Genomic DNA, 24091 nt, shown 5'->3' with positions numbered 1-24091 from the left:
CTGACCTTGCAGACCCACTTAAAGGGTCAAGGGACCCTTGTTCTTTGTTCTAAAGTAAAGTGGTGGTTTGTTGCAAAATATAAAATAACATAATAAAGGGCAAAACTTTGAAAGACACTTTCATTTGCCTTGGTTTATAATACCTGTGTCTGAAATGAAGCTGAGAACTATTTTAAAATTTTAGTAAGTTCATTCAAATTTGATGAGCTTATTTCTTTAGTTTAGTGATTAATGTTTTCCCCATGAAACTAAAGGTTATTCTTTTTGTGTAATCTTCCTTTTGTGCTTTATGTTTATTTTGCCTTTTTTTAAAAGAAATAAAAAATAAAAAATGAAGTTTCCTCATTTATGAATGAGCTAAGATTTTTTACGATCATGCTACTTTCTATGCTTATTTCCAAATATTTTATTGTTGCTTTGAAAAATTAGGCAACTAGTATTGTTTCTCAGGTATTCATGATCCTATCTTAAAAGTTTTTTTTTAATGTTTATTTATTTTTGAGAGAGAGATAGAGACAGAGAGTGATTGGGGCGGGGGGGGGATGTGGAGCAGAGAGAGAGACACAGAATCCAAAGCAGGCTCAAGGCTTTGAGCTGTCAGCATAGACCCTGCCGCAGGGCTTGAACTCACGAACTGTGAGATTATGACCTGAGCCAAAGTTGGACACTTAATCAACTGAGCCACCCAGGCGTCCCTCATGATCCTATCTTAATTGAGAACTCAATTCTTTTTTGACAGCTCTTTTGATTTTGCCTTCTAAAGATCAGATCTAAATTTAGTAAAAGGTAAAAATTTCAGAATATCTTTTACATCTAAAACTGTCTTTGAAATTTCCTAGAGGGTCCCTAGAAAATCACAAAGATTTCTTTTTTCATCTTATAAAAAGATATGTTAGAAAGATTTAGGTTTCTTCGATATGTTACCATTGTAAGAGGTTCATGGGTGGGGAGTTGCTGTCATATCTGAGAAGACATGCTCAGTGTGCCCAAGGTTAGATCCATATATGTGGAAGTTCATATAAATAGTTTAGAAATTGTGTAGAGATTTGGCAATGCCTTACTGCCCATATATGTTTGCACTCTCAGCGGGAACACATAAAAACCTTTATGAAATAGGTACATACTGTATCTCAATGGAGAATTTTACTTATCTTCTATTCTGAAATTATTAGTTACAGCAACACATTAAGTACAGCCATACAGTGTCTGTCATCTTTGGAAAGTTTCTGTTTTACTCTAATGCTTGCTTAAAGGCTCTGCTTTTTTTGTACCTGCAACAAAGACAGATTCAGAGCACTAGGGAAAAGGACCTTCTGACATTTCAATTTGAACTTCTGACACTTCAAATAATAGTCTCTTGGGTACAGGCACCTGAGGTGATACAGCTGAGATAACTTTTATATAGTACCAGTAGACTCTGTCAGGAGTCCCAGGACTCTTTAGAATAGAAGCAGATGGCTTCATGAAAGCGGACTGCTAACCCAAATATAGCAGAACAAGAATGACACAGGACTGAAATAAACAATAAGTGAAATTTTATTGTATTTATTTGTTTGGAATACTGATTAATTTTAATAGTCTATTGCTGTATGGCTCTAGATTTGCAAAACAAAGTCAAGAAGGCCTATATGGTTAATGAACACTTTTGCTGTTAAATAATCAGGGCAAGCCTTTGAGACCAGCCTTTTTTGATCAATAATGATCTTTATGATTATTTTGATCATATGAGATAGGAGGGAGACACTGTCAGGAAAAAATTAAGAGACTTTCAAATAGACAAAAAAAAAAAAAAAAAAATTACTGGGTGTCCAGTGCAGTGTATCCTCCTTGGTTATCTGTGCCTTTCATTGTCTTTGAGCTATTTTACAATCCTGTAGGTTGTGAAAGATTTATAGTGATGTAATCATTCTTTTAAAAATGTTTATTAATTTATTTTGAGAGAGAGAGAAAGAGACGGCAAGTATGGGGGAGAGGCAGAAAGTGAGGGAAAGAGAATCCCAAGCAGGCTCTGTGCTGACAGTGTGGAGTCTGACGCAGGCTCAATCTCACGAACTGTGAGATCATGACGTGAGCCAAAACCAAGAGTTGGAGGCTTAACTGACTGTATAGTACTCTGCATAGTAATGCATATAAATTCTTTAGTTTTCATAGCAAAAAGCAGATACTATGTACTTGAAATTGTCAGTATTTTACAAAAGTAAACACTTGGGGGCAGAGGGAGGTGGAAATAGGAAAAGATTTTGAGGGAAGCAACTGTGGAAGAGCCATTTTTTCTTGGCTGAGAAGAGGATTGAGGTCTGTGGGTCTCACAAGCATTAGGAGCTCCTTCCCCTTGCCCTAAGGCTCCCAGCTTCCCCATGATCCCAGTGTGTCTAGCAAGTCCCAAAGGAGCAAATAACTGAGACCTAATGGCACTAGAGAGATGCTCTAGGTGTATCCGGTGCAGACTGGTGACCACATGTGTCTTCCTGATCTGCTGTTGGCCTCTTAAGCCCTTTACGGTTTCTTGGCATAATCCTTGGAGTGGGTGAGTTCCATAATGGCTTCATAAAATTTCTTGCCTCTTCTGTAGCATAGGTGCTCATAGTAGGATTTAAGTTGAATCAAGTAAATAAATTTCTTGCACACCTGAGTTTCTGCACACAAGATTCATGCTTGTTACATAATGCTTTTTGGATCTTTCCTTGACCTCCCTGCCTTTTCAGCGACTGGTTTTCAGGCTTAGCCCTTGGGCTGAAGCAGATGTTCTGTTTCTTATGCTTTTCTTTCCTCCTGCCACTGAGTACAACTGAAATTCTTTTTTGGCAACTAGAAGGTTGGCAGGAGTCTGCAGCACTTAGGCTTTATGTCTTTCTTCCCAGTTCCTTTTTTGTCTCATTCTCACTCAAGGAGGAAGAAAGGACAATTATTAGCTCCCATGGTATACTATGGGATGCCTAGTTCCTAAAATCTCCTCCCTAGTAAACTAAAGGTTTAGTGTAAGTATTTTACCATACAGATAGTAAAATAAATAAAACCAATGTGCTTTACTATATTGCTTCTTTATTTTTAAGTCCCTAGGAAAAATCACATATTTGTGAGCACTAATAAAGAAGGTTAAGGTTGAGAAGTGTTCTGTCCTTACCAGAGTTGAGTCACAATTGCCAAACCTATGTATGCTATAAGCTAGTTGCTTTCAGAAATATTGGAGAAGACAAACTTCAGGTTTGTCAAACAAGTATTGTTCTATAATTAAGCTCATTTGCAACCAAGATAAATTATACATGAAATACTCCCTGGAAACAAATTTAACATTAAGTACTCTTTTAAAAAATTTTTGTTTTTAATGTTTATTCATTTTTGAAAGAAAAAGAGAGAGCACAAGCAGGGCTGGGGCAGAAAGAGACAGAGGGACACAGAATGCAAAGTAGGCTCCAAGCTCTGAGCTGTCAGCACAGAGCACGATGCAGGGCTGTACCTCACAAACCATGAGACCATGACCTGCCAAAGTTGGACACTTAGCCGACTGAGACACCCAGGTGCCCTAACATTAAGTACTCTTAACTTCAGGGTTTGCTCTTGTGTTACCACAGGGAGTTTGATGGTAATGAAAACAGACAGGCTGAAAATTATTTCTTATAGCTCTATGACAATGCAGACTTCAGCCCTGGCCTTTGTGATCTCAAAAGAGGTCTGCAGCAATTTGCTCCACCTGGGGCTAAGGTGTCTTCTGTGAGACGCTAAGACTAACCTAGCCATCTGTCTGCTATAAGGAGAATACCTACCCACACTTCAACACTTTCATTCTTGGATGTAATCTGAGATGGTTGTCTTAGACTGAGATCCTCTATTTTTCTTCTATGGTTTTTGGCCACTTAAGGGCTGTTTGTAAACACTCTAAAACTAGTTGTGAATGAAAGCTAGACATTCTCTATTCACACAACTGAATTCTGCTAAAGAGTAAGGTTATACATTTAGGCAGTTTTATAGCTAGAGAGGGCAGAGACCAAGAACAATCATATATATAAGATCTAGCCTAAAATTAATTATGCTCTTGGAAAATCTGAATTTTAGTAAAAACTGCCATTATGAAAATATTCTTATAATTTTTCAGTTTAGTCATTAATATGAAAAAATAAAAGATGGAAAGGGATTATAGGTCAGTAAAAACATTTTGTGTTCTGAAATATTTTTGAGCCAAAACATCAGGTTGGTTACTGTAGTAAAGTATATTTTGCTTTTATAACATTATTCAGTAGTCCCAATAATCATCATGAACCAACACATTTCATTAAGATATATAAATTTAATGATACTGGGACACTGGAATTAGGATTTTTAAAAGACTAAGCATATATTTTATGCAAATATACTTAGTCTTATAAAATCCTATATATGCTTATATATATATATGTTTGCATTTTATTTCCTTCATTTATTATGATTATGAGCCTTATTATTTGTCAAAAGGGGCAATGGAATGCCTAATTCTGTCTTTCTTCCCTCTGGGAAGCTAAGGGTTATCAGGTTTGGAATATGTGGCAGGGGAGGACAGCATCTTGGAGCTTTATCTTGGGGTTAAATATCATGTATAAAGGAAGTCCTAATGTTACAGCAAAGTTGAGCAAGCAAAGAAACAGAAATCTACAGGGGAACATTGGAACCATTTTGCTTGCTGTGGGATTCTCCAAGTTGCTCCTGATCTACCCATACTACATCCCTTTTAGAATGCCCAGAAATTTCTGAAGCCCTAGGGATTTCCAGATTTGTGCAGGTCTGGTTATGGGTAACAGATATGTACCAGACTTTAGTTAATAAACCATATGCAAGGACATTACAGCAGATAGATTTTCATGAATCCCATTTTTTCATACCTTTTCCCCCATGGATACACCCCCTGATGTGATGATGACATCAGCACGACTGATACCCTCATTCAAGGCATTGAGTAAGTCATCTGGGCTGGAAAGAAATAAAGACAAATAAGTTAATCATAAGGACAAGATTTTACATATGAGTGCCAACTTAAAACTAAACCACTTTATTCACTGGGTAGGCATTAACATAGGTATAGCATTATACTATGTATGAAGTGGCAATCAAAAAGGTCTCTGTCCAATAGGAGCCTAAGTCTTACTGCAGAGAAAGGACATCATAAGTGCAGAAATAGTGGCTACTGATAATTTCACAGGACTTTTTGTTCTAACAAGGAAGAGACATTGAGGTGTTGGTAGGCTGTCTAACCATCTCAGTTTGCCTAGGATAATCCCAGATTTAGTACTGAAAGTTACATGTCCTAGGAAATCCCAGGCAAATCAGGACAGTGCATGACACTAGATATTGGAGAGGTCACACAAGACTCTTTAGAGGGGATATGACTTAAGTTAGTTAGACCTTGAGAAATGGGCTGGATGTTTACAGGTGGAAGGAATGAGAAAAGGCTTTATAAAAAAGAATATCAGCCTGCAATGCAGCCTCACTGGGGATTAATATGGAGAAAATAAACTGTCTAGAATAGTCATGTAAGTCTATTTTCCATTTGAGTCTGAAAGCAGGAAAGACCAGGGTCTCAGCTCAGACAATTGGGCAGGAGGATTTCCCTCTTACTCAGTCTTTCTTCTATTCAGGTCTTCAGTTGATTGGATGAGACCTAGCAACATCAGAAAGGGCAACCTGCCTTAGTTACTGATTCAAATGTTGGTCTCATCCAGAAACACCCTCACAGGCACACCTAGAATAATGTTTGGCCAAATGTCTGGGCACCTGATGGCCCTGTCAAGTTGACATATCAAATAAACCATCAGAGTCAGACTATGAAGGGCCTGTTGACCACAAGAAATTTACCTTTATCCTCTGCACAATGGAACATCTTTAACATATTAAATAGGACAATGACATAAGCAGGTTTGAGATTTAGAAACTGAATTCTGTAGGAGTCTGGGGGAACTAGCATGGGCAAGGGCAGTCAGGAGGCTTCTGCAGTGATCAGGACATGGGGTGTCAGCTTGGGGAGCAGGTTGTGATGGAGACTGAGAGAAATGATATACTCCAGAGATATTTAGAACTTAGTATTGGATACGGGAGAGGGGGAAGAAGGAGAGGTCAGGGCTGAACCCAAGTTTCTAGCCTTGACAACTACAAGGAAGGGAAGGGAAGGGAAGGGAAGGGAAGGGAAGGGAAGGGAAGGGAAGGGAAGGGAAGGGAAGGGAAAGATGTAGAATGACTGGGATAGGATAGTATTTTGGAGGGCCCTTAAGCTCAAGAATTGGGACTTCATCTAACAAGAAAAGGGTGGTGGTGGGGGGGTTCCCTAGAAATATGAAAAGGCAGTAGGTATTTATTGGGGAAAAAAGGGTAGGAGAAAAAACTAGGAAGGCAGAGACTGTATGAAATATTCTGAGAGGGTAAAAGGACAGGATGAACATCAGGAATTGAAACTAGGCAGATTCCTGTTAGTCAACTGAAAAGACAAATATACAGGACCATTGCTTGCACAGGTCAAAGGCCTGGGAAGAAGAGGTGGAGCAAAATCAAGAGTCTATCCTCTGGAGGTTAGGAGGGTTACAAAGGCATACTTTGAGATTGATGAAGCAAGAAATAAAACAAAGTGCCAGGCATGAGTGCTTATGGGCAGATAGGAAGGCAAGGGTGAGCTAAAAAGAACTATCTAGTTACTATCTGAAACTATAATGCACTGCACTTGCATTCCTCTTTAAATGACAGAGTGCAGGAAGGGAGGCTTTTGAGGAATATCTGTCTAGCAATACCCTTGTTTTCTGAGAACTTCTTACCTGTGCAGAGGGGATGTTCTCTTTCTCTCCCCTGGACATTCAACATGTACATCGAAAAAGGGAGCAATCCTAGCTTCTGCTTTTCTAGTTCTAGTTGAGGCCTATTTTGCTCCTGGGTTCCACGAGATAGCCCTACATCTTCCCATAAACCCCTCCTTTTTTTTTTATTATATGAAATTTATTGTCAAATTAGTTTCCATACAACACCCAGTGCTCATCCCAAAAGATGCCCTCTTCAATGCCCATCACCTCCCCTCCCCTCCCTCCCACCCCCCATCAACCCTCAGTTTGTTCTCAGTTTTTAAGAGTCTCTTATGCTTTGGCTCTCTCCCACTCTAACCTCTTTTTTTTTCCCTTCCCCTCCCCCATGGGTTTCTGTTAAGTTTCTCAGGATCCACATAAGAGTGAAAACATATGGTATCTGTCTTTCTCTGTATGGCTTATTTCACTTAGCATCACACTCTCCAGTTCCATCCATGTTGCTACAAAGGGCCACATTATTTCATTCTTTCTCATTGCCACGTAGTACTCCATTGTGTATATAAACCACAATTTCTTTATCCATTCATCAGTTGATGGACATTTAAGCTCTTTCCATAATTTGGCTATTGCTGAGAGTGCTGCTATAAACATTGGGGTACAAGTGCCCCTATGCATCAGTATTCCTGTATCCCTTGGGTAAATTCCTAGCAGTGCTGGGTCATAGGGTAGGTCTATTTTTAATTTTTTGAGGAACCTCCACACTGTTTTCCAGAGTGGCCGCACCAGTTTGCATTCCCACCAACAGTGCAAGAGGGTTCCCGTTTCTCCACATCCTTTCCAGCATCTCTAGTCTCCTGATTTGTTCATTTTGGCCACTCTGACTGGCGTGAGGTGATATCTGAGTGTGGTTTTGATTTGTATTTCCCTGATGAGGAGCGATGTTGAGCATCTTTTCAGGTGCCTGTTGGCCATCTAGATGTCTTCTTTAGAGAAGTGTCTATTCATGTTTTCTGCCCATTTCTTCACTGGATTATTTGTTTTTTGGGTGTGGAGTTTGGTGAGCTCTTTATAGATTTTGGGTACTAGCCCTTTGTCCGGTATGTCATTTGCAAATATCTTTTCCCATTCTGTTGGTTGCCTTTTAGTTTTGTTGATTGTTTCCTTTGCTCCATAAACCCCTCCTTTGCTTAAGCTAGCCTCATGTTTTTTTGTTAACTTCAAATCAAATGGTAACTCTGTGCGATAGCATATATTTCCCCAAATTTCTCTTGGTAGTGAAGTTTTTTCATGTCCCTTTACCTTAATGCACTATTTGATGGGGGAGGGAGGGAAAGAGAAGGAGGTAAAAGGTGCGGAAGAGAAGTAGAAGATTTGTAACTAGAACATCATTTCACTCTTTTTCCAGGGGTGACAGAGGTAAGGAGAGGAGCTTGAGATTCATCTGAGAGGCTACCTTCAGTTCTCCAAGGTTCTATAAGAGATAAGCCAACTGGGAGGTGGTATAGCACAGAGATCAAGAGTACGCTTTAAAGTCAGATGCCTGAGTTTAAATCCTGGGGCTACTACCTGTTAGATGGAGAACCTTGGACAAGTTGCCTAACTTCTCTGTGCTTCACCTTTCCTTCTACAAAGTAGAGATAATATAGGGTTGTTATGAGGATTAAGTGACATAATACATATAAAACAGTTTATGGAATAGTATGCAGTCCAAACTAAGTTTTAAAAGAAAGGTTAGTTGTTGTTATTATTGCTGCACTACTGACAGAAGCTTATCATATAAACACACCTAACAATCTGGCAGAGTTCAACTTTAGCATGTTTGACAGTATAAGAGAATATTCATGACTAAAACAGAAGAAAATCATAGTTTGGGCCTCAGATACATTCAGAACTACAAGTGAAAAGTCTAAATGGCTCAATAGCAAGCCAGGCCTGGTTCCGGCCTAAATAGTTTCATCTAATGTTCTCTTACTGGATCTGGATAAAATTCTCCTCTTCAAGCACTGGCCTGTCAATGAAGGTACTGGGGGTTGTTTGGCTTTGGGAAGCAAGCTCCCAAGGAGAAAACACAAAAATAGAAGTTTGAAAAATGGCTCACATGAGGTTCAAACTACAAACACAGGACTCTTAAAAATCATCCACTTAATTACTTATGCAGCCGAAAAGGTACCCAGGTATTTAATAAAGTTAGGATCTATGTGTAAAACACTTAAAAAACTTAAAAAAAATCCCTTTCAAAGTTAAACACATTGGGCAAACCTCTTGGAAGAATTATATTCAATAATGGATGTATTTAAAGTATTATTTTAAATGTTCATTTATTTTTGAGAGAGAAAGAGAGTGTGAACAGGGAATGGGCAGACAGAGAGGGAGACAGAGTATCCAAAGTGGGCTCTGCACTGACAAGAGACAGTCTGATGTGGGGCTTGAACTCATGAACTGAGAGAGATCATGACCTGAGCCGAATTCAGACGCTTAACTGACCACCCAGGGCCACCCAGGTGCCCCTAAAGTATTTTTGAATTAAGTATTTTGTACAGGTTTTTCATCAATCTTTTTCATTTTGTGTTAGGGAAAAAGATAGGAACTTACCTAGTTGTGTTAAAATACTATAAGATATGCACATGTTGGGTTCCTGATTATTGCATGCCTAGAGCTCTCGGACCCTTTATCATTAGGGTAAGTCAAATGGTTGGAAAAAGGAGTAAATGGAAAGAATATAAACACAGGTTGATGTAGAATGTGGTTCTGGTGAATGGACAATGAATATCATCAACAAAATACAATTTTGTGTTAATATAAAGAGATATTAGCCAATTTCACCAATTTTATAATACGTAATTTATAACATGTCAGCTCTAGAGGATTATAGTAAAGTCCTTGGAAACAAAGCAGCAGTGACATGCACATCTTCATGGATTAATCTTTGTATGTGGATAAAGGTCCTGGGATAGGCCAGCTGATGATGCAAATAAAAACACTTTTCAGTGAATTTTTTCTTAATCATTGTTTTTATATTATCTGGGGGAGATTTTTTCCCCCTATTTTATAAAACTGCAGAGTCATCAACTCTCCACATGAAAATTTTTAATTTGCAGAAATAAACTAAGAGGGATTTTATGCCAAGTCCTTACTATAATTTATTATGTTTCAAAGAATATTGTCAATGTTGCTTTCTACTCTGCTGCTCGTGTATTCCTGTGAATCTTAAGGTTGGAAAGGCCTTTGCGGGGCGGGCGGGGGGGGGGTTCATTGTGTTCAGTATCACAGCTGGGTGCATTCTTTGGGTCTTTCTCTTCTCTTTCTCCTTCTGCCCCTTTCTTTGACTCTACTTTCTGTTGCATACTTCTGTGCCTGGGATCTAGTAAGAGATCACAGCTTACTAGAGGGACAGGTACAAATGTACGAAAACAGAGGATCTATGACTTCATTTATGTTGTATACTGTAACTCCACTTATTACTTCACAATCAGTCTGTGAGGTGGATTGGACAGGTATTATCATGCCCATTCTACAGAAAAGGAAAGTAAATATTCAGAGCAAAGTAGTGTTTTAAAGGTAGAGTAGACAGCAATAAGCGGCAAAGCTAGAACTAAAACCTCTGGATCCTCATTATGTGTTTATTCCATCCTACTGACTAACCAGGCTGACTGTCCAGTTTTTTCAGGAGTATGAAATGTCATATGAGGAAAATTCTCATGAGAATGGGCCCTTGTGCAAAAGCACCAAATAGAGGATGTTTAGGCAAAAAAGTGAGAATCTGCCTATGCTGACTAGAAAAGTACATGTGGGGACATGTTAGTATAATTCTGGGGAATGAAATAAATGTGATTCTTAATCCTATATTTAGATGGAAACTAAGTAAGATTTTGACTAAACATGACTTTATGGGCTTGTTTACAAGTCAGACATTTGCTCTCTTTTTTATGATATATACTGTTAAATTAATTAATTAACTTACTTTGAGAGAGAATCTCAAGCAGGCTCCATGCTCAGCACAGAGCCTGATGTGGGACTTGCTCCCATGACCCTGGGATCATGACCTGAGCTGAAATCAAGAGCTGGATGCTTGACTGACCGAGCCACCCAGGCGCCTCTCATATTATATTTTAAATGACAACATATTTCCAACATAAGATAATAGCATAACACCCATGTATTCATCTCTCAGATTTGACAAATGCTGATATTTTTCATTTATTTCACATTCCCTCTCTGTCACCTTTTTACTTTTAAGAAATAAAAACAGATTTGCTTTCTAAGAGTAGGCAATTATCTGAATGATCAAAGGAATAGGTAACAAGTATTATAATTGTGGATATTACAGTAGAATAAAAACAATTCATGATTTTCTCAGTTGTGTTAGAAAGAGCATGGTATATAATTTTCTGAAAGATGGGAGAGTAAAACTAAAACATTATAATCTGATCCTTTAATATGACTGTATATATCTCACATGTGTTTTTCATATGACATTACTTTGTACATATTAGATAATTTGATATTTAAGAAATAAAAGTAATGACAATAACACGTATGTTGTAAAAGAACTATGCGCTTTTGGGTGCCTGGGTGGCTCATTAGGTTAAGCATCTGACTTCAGCTCAGGTCACGATCTCATGGTTTGTGGGTTTGAGTCCCGCATTGGGCTCTCTACTGTCAGTGCAGAGCCCACTTTGGATCCTCTGTCTCCCTCTCTCTCTCTCTTTCACTCTCTGCCCCTCCTGTGCACACACACTCTCTCTCAAAAATAAATAAACTTAAAAAAAAAAAAGAACTAGGCATTTTCACAGCTATGTGTTAATTTCATCATTCTATGAGTAGGCACAGGGAGAGAGGGCCCTGGGATTCACAGAGGTGGTGAAAGGTTCAAGGTTACCCTATGTTCATTCTACTGTTCTTTTAAACTACAGTAATATTCACATAGTGAAAGATATTTTGTTATATACAGTGTGCCTTCAGATAAAAACTGTTTATTATTCTAACCTAAATATATAAATCTTATTTGTATATGTTAAATAGAGATGATAAAAACCCAACAATTTGTACTTTTAAAATTTGAACTATCTTCTCAGCATTGCTACTGGAGGGGATACTGGATTAAGCAGATTATGTTTCCTAGGTATATACCCGTAGCTCTCCTTTTCTCAAAGTGCAGCACATCTTAAAGGAATATTGTGATATCATTTATTTCTTCATTAACAACTGCAGTTTTAATTAGATTTGAATGGTGATTAATAATAATTTCTTTGAAGATAAATCTAATACTAGCATTAGTCTGGATTTACTAGCACTTTCTATCCATTTTCACTTGAACTATTAAGTAACTACCCACTGTTCTCTTAGAGTACCAATATTATATAAAAGCATTCTACAAGAGAGCTGATTTAGAACAAAAAGCTAAAAAATGAAGTACTATGTGACAGAAAATAGAACTATTAATTGAAGGTCTAGAACCCAGTTTTGTCTCTACTGCTAATTAAGATGACTCTGAAAAACAAACATCACTTTTTGGGGTCTCATTATCCTTACCTGTAAAATAAGAACATTTCGACCACATTCTTTCTATTTCTAACATTCATTGATTTAAATTACTTGAAGCTAAGTGGAATATAGTTTAAGCACAAAGGTATCATTCTTTCCTTCCTTTCTCTCTCTCTTTCTTTTTGCATTTCACTAGAACACTGGCAGCTTGCCACTGGTGCTCTGCAATTCATGAGCTGTGATTTCTGTGCCTTTTACCACTTGTGATCCTTTTTTCCACTACAACCATGTTCACCTAATGGCCACACTACCCTAGCAGCCTCCTGCGGGCTGAGAATAAATAAAACTCTCAGTAGACAAAGGAAAATACCGGCAATCTAAGAGGCCAGCATCTGGAGGGTGGTAGGATAAGCACAATATTTAGGACAGATGCTACTGAAGTAAAGCTGCTGGGGGAAAGAAATAACTTTAGCAGCAATAACAACAAACAAAGCACTAATGGAGACAGACTTACAACATGAAAAGGATGTTTTGGAATGGAAAACATGATTTTCAAATTTTAAAATTTAGTAGATGAAGGTGGAGATAGTGCCTGGTGCAAACTCTGTCAGTGGCCTGAAAGCCCAAGTGGCAGAAAAACCTCCAAGGAATGTACAGAAATACAAAGGGAGGGAAGTCAGTGCAGGAAATAATAAGAAAATTGGAAGACAGAGCAAGAGACTATAGACTACCAATAGGAATTCCAAAAGAAAAAAAGGAACCAATGAAGGAAGAAAATTTCATTTATTTGAAAAGGTCTTGGAAATTTAAAAAAATGTACTGAGTTCAAGACAAGATTGCCAAAAAATATAAACCTAAGAATGTCTTGGTACAATTTTGTAATTTCAAGGATAAAACAGAAAATCTTACCAGCTGTCAGACAGAAACATGGGGGTTATTAACAAAGGAAAATAATATTAGCTTTGGACTTCTTACCTACAATGCCAAAACTGCAAAACCATAGATTACCATAAATATACTCTGAGAAAAAAGGCCTGCAAGCTCTAAGTCCTATACCCAGTCAGACACCATTGACCTATAAGGTTAGAAGAATCATATTTGTGAAAATGCAAAGATTCAGATAGTAAATCAACCAGTAATGTTTTGGAATAATGACTCTAAATGAAAAAAAAATGGATCAGATCAGAAATCTCAAGACAGGGGAAGACAAGGAGGGTAAGAAGCATTTTTGAAATACATATATAAACACATTTATAAAACTATATATATAGCTAAATCTAAATGAATAATGATCAAATAAACTGGGAAATTATAATGTATATACTAGATATGGATTCCCCAGAATGTGTACAGACTTACTACAAAAGACAACTTAATCCTTGTCTAGAATTCAAAGCATTTTCTCAGCAATACCTAAAAGTTTATGGGTGGGAGGAGATGGGGGAAGTAAAAGTTCACTGGTGTAGGGACATAGAGGAAATGGGAATGTCTTGGAAGAAGGATATAGTTAGCACCTTTTAAAAAATATAATAGTGGAGAAATGCATATTTGATTATGAGTATCAGAAATTGGAAGGAAAGCACGAGGGGAATGGTAAAGTCTAGCATACCTTCTAAAATAGTAAGGGGGCAAAAGGGAAAAATAGCACCTGGATGAAACCAATAACAGGAAAAAGGACAAGGAAGAAATAACAAAGTTGGATGAACTGTAAACATAAAGTAAGATGGGAGAAAAAATATCAAAGGAATAATTTATAGCAAACTTCATGGTAAAGCAAAATAAACTTTATGCCAGGATTAGGGTTATAGTGACTTAAGGCTGGTACGAGATTGAGCCTTTTTTTTTTTTAAAGGTCAAATCCCATTTGAATGTTATTCACAAAGGGTACAGTAAAAGAGGAAAGACTGGAAATCAACAGTAGGGTAAAGAGACACCAGCCAAGTGTAAATAAGCAAAAAAGCAAGAGTGGCATATTAATGTTGAAGTGGAATTTAAGTTAAAAGAACTAAAAAGCATAGAGAGGCAATAAATTGTGATAAGAGGCAAATTTATAAATTTGATATGATAATGTGTAGCTGTCTCACAAGACAAGGTCTCATGTTATCTAGGCTTCTTGGTTGCCCTGACCTGTACATTGTAGGCACTCAATAAATAAACCAAATTAACCCTGGCTTCAACTCAATCTCTCTATAATAGCTTTGGGAATGAAGAGTGTGCAACTGTTACGACTATAACGTAATATGGTAATACTGTCTGCAGATGGAAGAGAAGATACTACTTCGCATTTATATAATCATAAATAGTGCCTTCTTTGAAAGGTTGTCATATAGAAGAGGGAGTAAATTTATTTGGTATTGCTCCAGAGGGCAGAATTAGGACTAATGGATGGAAGAAACGGGTGAAGACTTTGGCTTGCCACAGCAGCCATTCGACAAAAGAATGAAGATCTTTCTCACTAAAAGTGGCAAACAAAAACCTGATGGCTAGCTGTCAGAAATTTTCTCTAACATCTTCACTAGGTGAAAGTCTGAACTGGCTAACATCAGAAGTTCCTTTCAATTCTAAGATACTGTGATTCTCTGGAAATAAATGAAATTAGTATAAACACAACGACTATTTTCTTTTCACATAGAGACTGAAGCATAGAGGGAGAAACTGACTCCAGCATTGCAATGTAAGACTCATCTTGCAGATCATACTTTTTTCCTCTCACTTTTTGAACATCAGGAGCATTTAACTATTTGACTTGAGTAAGCAAAGTAAAAGCATTTTTCTTCCCAAAGCTATGACATTCACTTTCAGCTTGGGGAATGGCTACCAATAATAATAATAAGAGTACTCTCCCCAGAATTCCAACTTAATCAGACATTAAAAAAGCTTAAAGTTAACAGAAAGGTAAAGCATATCTCAAAATAAATCTATCAGGGAATGCATGTAGCTTTCTCAATACTTTATGTACTTCAATTTCTGTGAAAGAATATGTCTAGAAGGTATAATATCTTTTGACTATAGCATCTTTTCAGATTTCAGAGGGCTTTGGGAGACCATTTTCACTTCAGACATTTTTTGCTTTTTAAAATCTGTGTCTGCCTTAAATTACTATAATCCTTATTCATTTGTTTATAAAGTAGGCTCCACGCCGAACATGGAACCTGAACTCAAGACTCAGAGATCAAGAGTCAGATGCTCCACCGACTGAGCCACCCAGCTGCCACTAAATGACTACAATCCTGATTCTGACATAAAAAAAAAATTTTGTTTTGTTTTATGATGAAGTCTACCATAAAATTCAAAACCAATACAGAGCCTTTACCCAAGTTTAGATTTTATGGATTTTAGAGCATTCAGAATGCAAATGCAGTTTTATTTTAAAATATTTAATATAAACACACAGATGGACAACAGCTGCTAATTAGTTTCCTGTTTCATCTGTTACACCAACTGTGAGTTGTATCATTTTAAGATGAGTGAGGATGACAGTAGAAAAAGGAGAAAAATTGTAGGATTTAGAGATTAAGGAATAATGGCAACTGATCATACCAAGATAACAAGAAAACAGTTTTGAACATAAACTAACCATAGACTAATTTTGTCAGAGGTCAAGGATAAATTCCTCAACTGCAAGTATTTTCTGGGTATCTACTTCATGTGTTGAATCAAATTCCATACTACATTTAGCCATCATTTAGTCCTTCTTCAGTCCCACTGGGTGTTTAGGCACTATAAAGTCATGTAAACACAGAAGAAAGCAAGGTCCCTGCCTTTAAGTTTATAAGCAAGTGCAGAAAACATATGACAAAAATTTAGGAAAATAAATAAACTAAGCAATGAAATTAATATCATTGATGGAATTCAAATACATAATTAAAGTGAAATTACATATAAGGTAAAATGGTATAAATGTTGAGTGGTACAGAATTTTCAGAATTGGCATGGGAGAATCCAGAAAGGCTTTCTAGAAGATATTACTTTCTATGGGGGACAAGTAAGAAAAACATTTCTAAATGTACAGTAATACCCAGAAGTTATGTTTAGAAGAATTGGCAACATCAACTATAACAGCAACTCTTAAGGGTTAAGAAAGGCAACTACAACAGCCACCAAGTCTGTCCCTGGGAGTGGCAATAATCTCTTGTTGTTAAGCCCATCTGTTGGGGTGCCTGGGTGGCTAGGTTGGTTAAGCATCCCATTCTTGATTTTGGCTCAGGTCATGATCTCAGGATTTGGGAGTTCTAGCCCTTTGTAGGGCTCTGCACTTGATAGTGTGGACCCTGCGTGGGATTCTCTGTCTCCCCCTCACTCTTTCCCTGAAAAATAAACATATAAACTTAAAAAAAAAAAAGAATGTGCTTTCATTTATTAAAAAAAAGCACGCATGTTAAAGTAGAAAGCACATTTTTGGTTGGCCAATAGAAAATGAGAGTCCTCTCTTAATAAACAAATCTATTTAGAAATCTATCAGAAAATAAATTATATTGATTCAAAATTAAAACTTTGCATTTTGAGCAGGAAAGGGTATTTATTTCTTTTTAAAAAATGTTTATTTACTTTTGAAAGAGCACATGAGCAGAGGAGGGGCAGATAAAGAAGGGGACAGAGGATCCGAAGCAGACTCTGAGCTGACAGCAGCAAGCCCAATGCCAGGTTCCAACTCACAAACCATGAGATTATGACCTGAGCTGGAGTCAGACGCTCAATTTATGGAGCCATCCAGGTGCCCCAAAAGGTATTTATTTCACAAGGGAAGAAAGGCAGTTTATAAAGATGACAAGAACTAATTAGATTGGGATCTAAATTCTCCTTGATATGTCCACTCTCACTGCTGTTGTTTAACATAGTGTTGGAAGTGCTAGCATCAGCAATCAGAAAACAAAAGGAAATCAAAAGCATCAGAATTGGCAAAGATGAAGTCAAGCTTTCACTTTTTGCAGATGACATGATATTATACATGGAAAACCCGACAGACTCCACCAAAAGTCTGCTAGAACTGATACATGAATTCAGCAAAGTCACAGGATACAAAATCAATGTACAGAAATCAGTTGCATTCTTATACACTAACAATGAAGCAACAGAAAGACAAATAAAGAAACTGATCCCATTCACAATTGTACCAAGAATCATAAAATACCTAGGAATAAACCTAACCAAAGATGTAAAAGATCAGTATGCTGAAAACTATAGAAAGCTTATGAAGGAAATGGAAGAAGATATAAAGAAATGGAAAAACATTCTGTGCTCATGGATTGAAAGAATAAATATTGTCAAAATGTCAATACTACCCAAAGCTATCTATACATTCAATGCAATCCCAACCAAAATTGCACCAGCATTCTTCTTGAAGCTAGAACAAACAATCCTAAAATTCATATGGAACCACAAAAGGCCCCGAATAGCCAAAGTAATTTTGAAGAAGAAGACCAAAGCAGGAGGCATTCCAATCCCAGACTTTAGCCTCTACTACAAAGCCGTAATCATCAAGACAGCATGGTAGTGGCACAAAAACAGACACATAGACCAATGGAATAGAATAGAAACCCCAGAACTAGACCCACAAAAGTAAGGCCAACTAATCTTTGACAAAGCAGGAAAGACTATCCAATGGAAAAAAGACAGTCTCTTTAACAAATGGTGCTGGGAGAACTGGACAGCAACATACAGAAGATGGAAACTAGACCACTTTCTCACCCCATTCACAAAAATAAACTCAAAATGGATAAAGGACCTGAATGTGAGACAGGAAACCATCAAAACCCTATAGGAGAAAGCAGGAAAAGACCTCTCTGACCTCAGCCGCAGCAACTTCTTACTTGACACATCCCCAAAGGCAAGGGAATTAAAAGCAAAAGTGAACTATTGGGACCTCATGAAGATATAAAGCTCTGCACTGCCAAGGAAACAATCAACAAAATTAAAAGGCAACCAACAGAATGGGAAAAGATATTTGCAAATGACATATCGGACAAAGGGCTAGTATCCAAAATCTATAAAGAACTCACCAAACTCCACACCTGAAAAACAAATAATCCAGTGAAGAAATGGGCAGAAGACATGAATAGACATTTCTCTAAAGAAGACATCCAGATGGCCAACAAGCACACGAAAAGATGCTCAACGTCGCTCCTCATCAGGGAAATACAAATCAAAACCACACTCAGATATCATCTCACGCCAGTCAGTGTGGCCAAAATGAACAAATCAGGAGACTAGATGCTGGAAAGGATGTGGAGAAACGGGAACCCTCTTGCACTGTTGGTGGGAATGCAAACTGGTGCGGCCACTCTGGAAAACAGTGTGGAGGTTCCTCAAAAAATTAAAAATAGACCTAACCTATGACCCAGCAGTAGCACTGCTAGGAATTTACCCAGGGGATACAGGAATACTGATGCATAGGGGCACTTGTACCCCAATGTTTATAGCAGCACTCTCAACTATAGCCAAATTATGGAAAGAGCCTAAATGTCCATCAACTGATGAATGGATAAAGAAATTGTGGTTTATATACACAATGGAGTACTAAGTGGCAATGAGAAAGAATGAAATATGGCCCTTCGTAGCAACGTGGATGGAACTGGAGAGTGTGATGCTAAGTGAAATAAGCCATACAGAGAAAGACAGATACCATATGTTTTCACTCCTGTGTGGATCCTGAGAAACTTAACAGAAGACCATGGGGGAGGGGAAAGAAAAAAAAAGGTTAGAGAGGGAGGGAGCCAAAACATAAGAGACTCTTAAAAACTGAGAACAAACTGAGGGTTGATGGGGGGTGGGAGGGAGAGGAGGGTGGGTGAGGGGTACTGAGGAGGGCACTTGTTGGGATGAGCACTGGGTGTTGTATGGAAACCAATTTGACAATAAATTTCTTATTTAAAAAAAAAAACAAATAAAAATTCGCCTTGATAGAAATTTCTACTTTTAGAACATTAGGTAAACACCAAGATGTTAGGATATGTTTTGTTCACAAATTGTAAGATGTAAGGCAACGGGCTTTGCCCAAATAACCACTGTACTGTTAACTCTATCTTGATAATTCCTCCTAAATGTGCTAGTTTTTTAAGAATCCAATTTGCTGTCTCAGTGCTTGTTCCTTCTGTTTCATGCTCTAATGTGAAGAGGCAGCTTCACAAATTGGCGACAACAGGAGCAGGCAATTCAAATCCCTCACACCAATCTATGACAGAGCCTAGGAAGCCCAGTATGATTTGAGTGGGGCAGGCAATTTTCCAGAAGGGGGAACCCTTTTCTTAATTATGGGAATTTCTCAGCCCTGCAGGCCTTGAAAGGCTAGAAGGGCTAAGTCAGCAGTTACAAGCTACATTACCAAGCTGTTTTAAAGCTGCTGTAAAAATATAAACAGCTGAATAGTTAAAATCAGTCTCAGACATTACATAAACTTGATTAATGCTGAACTTTATCTAAAAAAAATTTCCCAAGGGGATTCTGTATATTTGGATCATGATTACTGCTTATTTCATTGAAGAGGTAAATGTATAACATCCATCTATTTAAGCCCAAGGAAACAGCTCCCCAACTTTTTAAATTAGAGGCTTCCCAAATCCATTTGGAATTCTGCTCCCCTCCCAGTTTATATTTCTTTTTCTTCAGAAAGATAAAACGAATTATCTCAGCCACAAAGCTTTACATTGTGCAATTTTGGGGGATGTGTCTCAATTAGTAACGGAATTCTGTTGTCAGTGCCATACTTTCTTGCCTGCTCCTATGGCTAGGTTTTTGGACTCACTGTGAAGGGACCCTGTAAGATTCTTCTGGACAGTTGCATAGTTTCTAGGTTCCAGGGAAAGAAACGGTAGTATAGGAAAAGACGGCAGGGCTACCTGATCTAGGAGATGTATTCCTACTTAGTGCTGTGTACACAGGGGTACCAAGACACTCCTTCATGGAGCTTCCTGCTGGGAAAGAATATATCCCTGGCTAACTATGAACAAATCCTTTTTCCACTCTGTATAAGCCACATAAAACAGCAATTGCTCTTAGAAATTTTATCAGGAAAGTGAGGGAAAGGAAAAACAAAGAAAAACATATGTGCCCAAATGATGACTATCTTAACCAAGTCTGCCCACAATTATCTTGGCTGGCAAATATGGTATGCCATACTCATTTACCTATCCAAACTTCCTCATTTGTCTCAGACTCTTCCTCCACAGTAGGGAAATAGTAGTTGTTCATGCTGCCTAGAGGACAAAAGGGGGCTAAGAAGTCATTGAACCAGCCATGGGAAAAAGAAAACCAGGACATCTACTATCCCATATTCAAGGCAGAAACAGGATGGAGCTTAGAAGTAGTTTATCCCTATAGACTCATACCAATTTGTGCCAATTAGAAACCTCTAGACTTGACTAGTTTCATATTCAGGTTCATACTCAGTGGTCCCTCTCTTTCTTTTTCTGTTACTTCCTGGCACTTATTGAATAGTTACCATGTGCTGGCACTGTTCTAATTGCTGAGGATACAGTCATGAACAACTTGTTTTACATGCCTACCAGCAGTTGAGGACAGCAGTTATTTACCATTTTACCTCTGCCATCAACATAGTTTTGGATATGGCAGACACTCAACAAATGGTCACAAAATGAATAAAATAAAAATTTAAAGACACTCGCAAACAATTGTGGGTATATGCCGAGATTTAGTGATAGAGGTGTTCATCATTTACTTGCAAAGGAGAAAGATTAGAAACAACCTAATGCCTAACAATAAGGGATTGTATAAATAATATTAAACTTTATACTAGAGAATAATATATAGGCATTTAAGTGATATAGCAGAGAACTATGTAATCAGACAGATGTTTATGGTACATTGTGGAAAAATGAAAAGTTATAATAAGAGTATGATTTCTTTGCTTTCTTACACTCACACATATATGAACTCTATACACACATAGAATTGAAGAATAAAAGGAGAGTAATACTGGGTAATGGGATTATATGTTAATTTCCTTTCTTTGCTTTTTTTTGATGAACCTATATTTTCTAAATTTTCTTCAATGAACATTTGTTTATTCTAAGATTAAAAAGTTACATTAAAAATGTACACTAGAACCTCTAGAACAATGGCCCAAGAGGTGCATAATAGAATTGGACCAGGAATAGAAGATGATCATGTTAACCCATATCTAAAGTCTTTTAATGTCTTACTACTAATTACATCTCTGTAGACAGCATTAAAAGATACCATGCAGTTAGTACAAAGCTGCTAGCTTCAGGTAAGTCTTTTTTGCACAGCTAATTTGTAACTCACAGGTTATGTAAAATTGGTTGTTTGTAACCTAGAACACCTTTCTATATAAACATCTATAAGTACTACACATGGTGGGTATGATTCTAGAGTAAACAAACAAACCTTAATTTAGCTCATAATGTTACTCGTATATTGCGGAATTACCCTGCAGTACTCGCCTGAACTGTGGAAGCAAGATGGAAGACTGAAGAAACAATGTTGAAATATAAAGCATTTGCTTATGACATCTTCCCACCTACCTTTCTTTAGTCATTTCCTGCGGCCAATGCACTTCTTGCTGGGCCCCTACTATCTTGCTATGCTAAGGTTCCGTTTCCGTACAGTTTTCCCACTGCCTCAAAGAACTCCAAGTTCTAAGTGATTTACTCCTGTTCATTCAGGACAGCAGATTTACTCAGATGTTGGATGTCTGGTTTAAATGTATTCACATTAATATGCAAACTCTCAAGTAGAATACTTTTTAACACAATTGTATCTTTAAATATTATATTATCAGAAAGTATAGCAAAGTGAATAGAACACATTCAGCCAGTATGTGGGATATCTGGGCTTAACAAACATCTCTCCTAAATAGGCTACATTGTGAGGGTCAGGCAGCAAGGAGATTAATGGTACCACTAAATTGTTCTTGTTGTTCCTGGCCTTCCCCCTTACTTCTCAAAATGCTTTTTCTCTCTTCCCTTCTTTTAATGTAGTGACAGAGAAACTTTATATGGTGAGTAGGAAAAAGGAAAGAATAAGGTTGGCTGTTTGGGAATCTAGGTTATTTATAAGTTGAATAAATGTAAGGCTGACTACCGAAGTATTATACATTCACACTGTGTGTATGCTCTCTTCTCTTTTCCTTTCTCCTTTATCTCCCCACCCCCACAAAAGATACTATGAACTTGGTGTAACAAATTATCCAAACATAATAAATATCGCAAATGCAGCCCCAGCAGCTGTGAGAAGAAAGGTAAAGGAAGAAATTATAAAAGGAAGACTGTAATAAATCCTCCTGTCATTTTCCTCATTTCTATATCATCTATATCATCTAAAGATCTGGATTCTGCAACTCAAGTCTTTAAAATTCATTTATAACTACACAGTTAATATGTAAATCACAATTTAAACTAAATTTTCCCCTCTGGCTTTTGAAATGTTCACAGCTACTATTTACTAAGGGGTTTTATTCATTAAAATAGATATAGCCTATTTAGTTTATTAACCTTAATATTAATGAAATACAGATGGTAACTCCAATTAAAAGGGTAGCATGGTAGAGCAAAAGGTTCTAGAAAGGACCCCGGAGTTAAGACAGGCCTGGGTTGAACTCCTTACTCCGCCTTTTACTAGCTGCGTACTCTGAACAGTTTAATTTTTTTAAGTTTCAGTACTATTATCTCCAAAATGGGGATAACAGACACTTATCTGGCTCTGTTGTTTCAAGAGGCTTAAATAAGACACATAAGTGAGAGAATGTAGTACAGTGCTATTTATATATGATGGGTACTCAATGAAGACTGACATGTTTGCAGTAAGGAGTCTGGAGAAAATGGGTATATATTGGGTGGGAAGGGAAGAGAGGAAAGGATCAGAATTGAAAACTTCTTTGTATTCTTACTAATAACTGTATCATTCATCTCTGTAGTACCAAGGACTGGTACAATACCTGACACAGTAACCCCTCATAAAAGTTTGTTGAATTATTAGGGTGTGCTTATCCATATATAATAAAGCCCCAATTCTGCCACAGGTATAGAATACACACCTTAGAAAGGTCATATTGGTAGCAGAATCGAGGGTGAGTTAGAGGAGAAAAAGACTTCAAGAATGGACACCAGTTAAGATGGCAGTCTCATATGTCTAGACAAAAAATAAATGGAGCCCTGAACTAAGCCAGGACAGTACGGATGAAGGGATGAGAATGCAGAGAAGAAATATCAAGAAGGGAAAATCTCTAGGACTTAAATACAGGGGTGAGTGAAAGAGAGGACCTATGATGACGTGCTCAGGTTTCTTCTGGCTTGGGTGACTGGGTAGGTGGTGAGGCAGTCACTGAGATAGAAGAATGAAAGGAAATGGAACAGGGCAGTCGTGGGGAGAGGCGGTGAGTGAGGTGAGGGGATGGTGAACTGATTTTTGGACAGGTTGAGTTTGCAATGCCCATTGAACTTAAAGAAGATGCACCTAGGAAATAAGTGGATCTAGGCATGGAGCCCAAGACAGAGATGAAGTTTGGGAGTCATTGGCATAAGGAATCAGAAGGACAGAAAGCCAAGAGGGAGCAATGGGGACTCCTAAATTTAGGGAATGAACATAGGAAGAGGAGCTACAAAAAATCAAGAAAAGATAAACTACAAATAAAACATGAAGAAGTGGAAATAGTGTACTGCTAGCGAGTAATGTAAAACTGTGGTAGACAGACCTAATAGCTGGGTTTTGCAGGCATTTTATTTGTGTTTATAGTCACATACCATTTTGATGAGGCTTTGTAATCCAGATGAAGACAAATCAACATTGACACTCTTCTGTTATATGTAATAACCTTCACAATGTCTTTTGATTTAATCTCTTAAAGAAATTCTACTTCCAAATGTGAGTTTAAGCTCTGG

General features: G+C 37.6%; 1 protein-coding gene across 17 annotated transcripts in view; it reads right to left on the bottom strand.

Moving 5' to 3' along the window:
* GPHN (gephyrin) overlaps positions 1 to 24091 on the bottom strand; it is a 618401-nt gene that overhangs the window by 28278 nt on the left and 566032 nt on the right. For all 17 annotated transcript variants that reach the window (XM_027065952.2, XM_027065956.2, XM_053224579.1 and 14 more), the window contains one exon: positions 4854 to 4941. In XM_027065952.2, coding sequence (XP_026921753.1) covers positions 4854 to 4941 — 88 coding nt within the window. The remainder of the gene's footprint in view (positions 1 to 4853; positions 4942 to 24091) is intronic.

This window comes from Acinonyx jubatus, chromosome B3 (assembly GCF_027475565.1).
Source record: "Acinonyx jubatus isolate Ajub_Pintada_27869175 chromosome B3, VMU_Ajub_asm_v1.0, whole genome shotgun sequence".
In the NCBI taxonomy this organism is placed as follows: Eukaryota; Metazoa; Chordata; class Mammalia; order Carnivora; family Felidae; genus Acinonyx; species Acinonyx jubatus.
The sequence above is the reverse complement of the archived record's forward strand: the minus strand, read 5'-3'. Positions and strand labels throughout refer to the sequence as shown.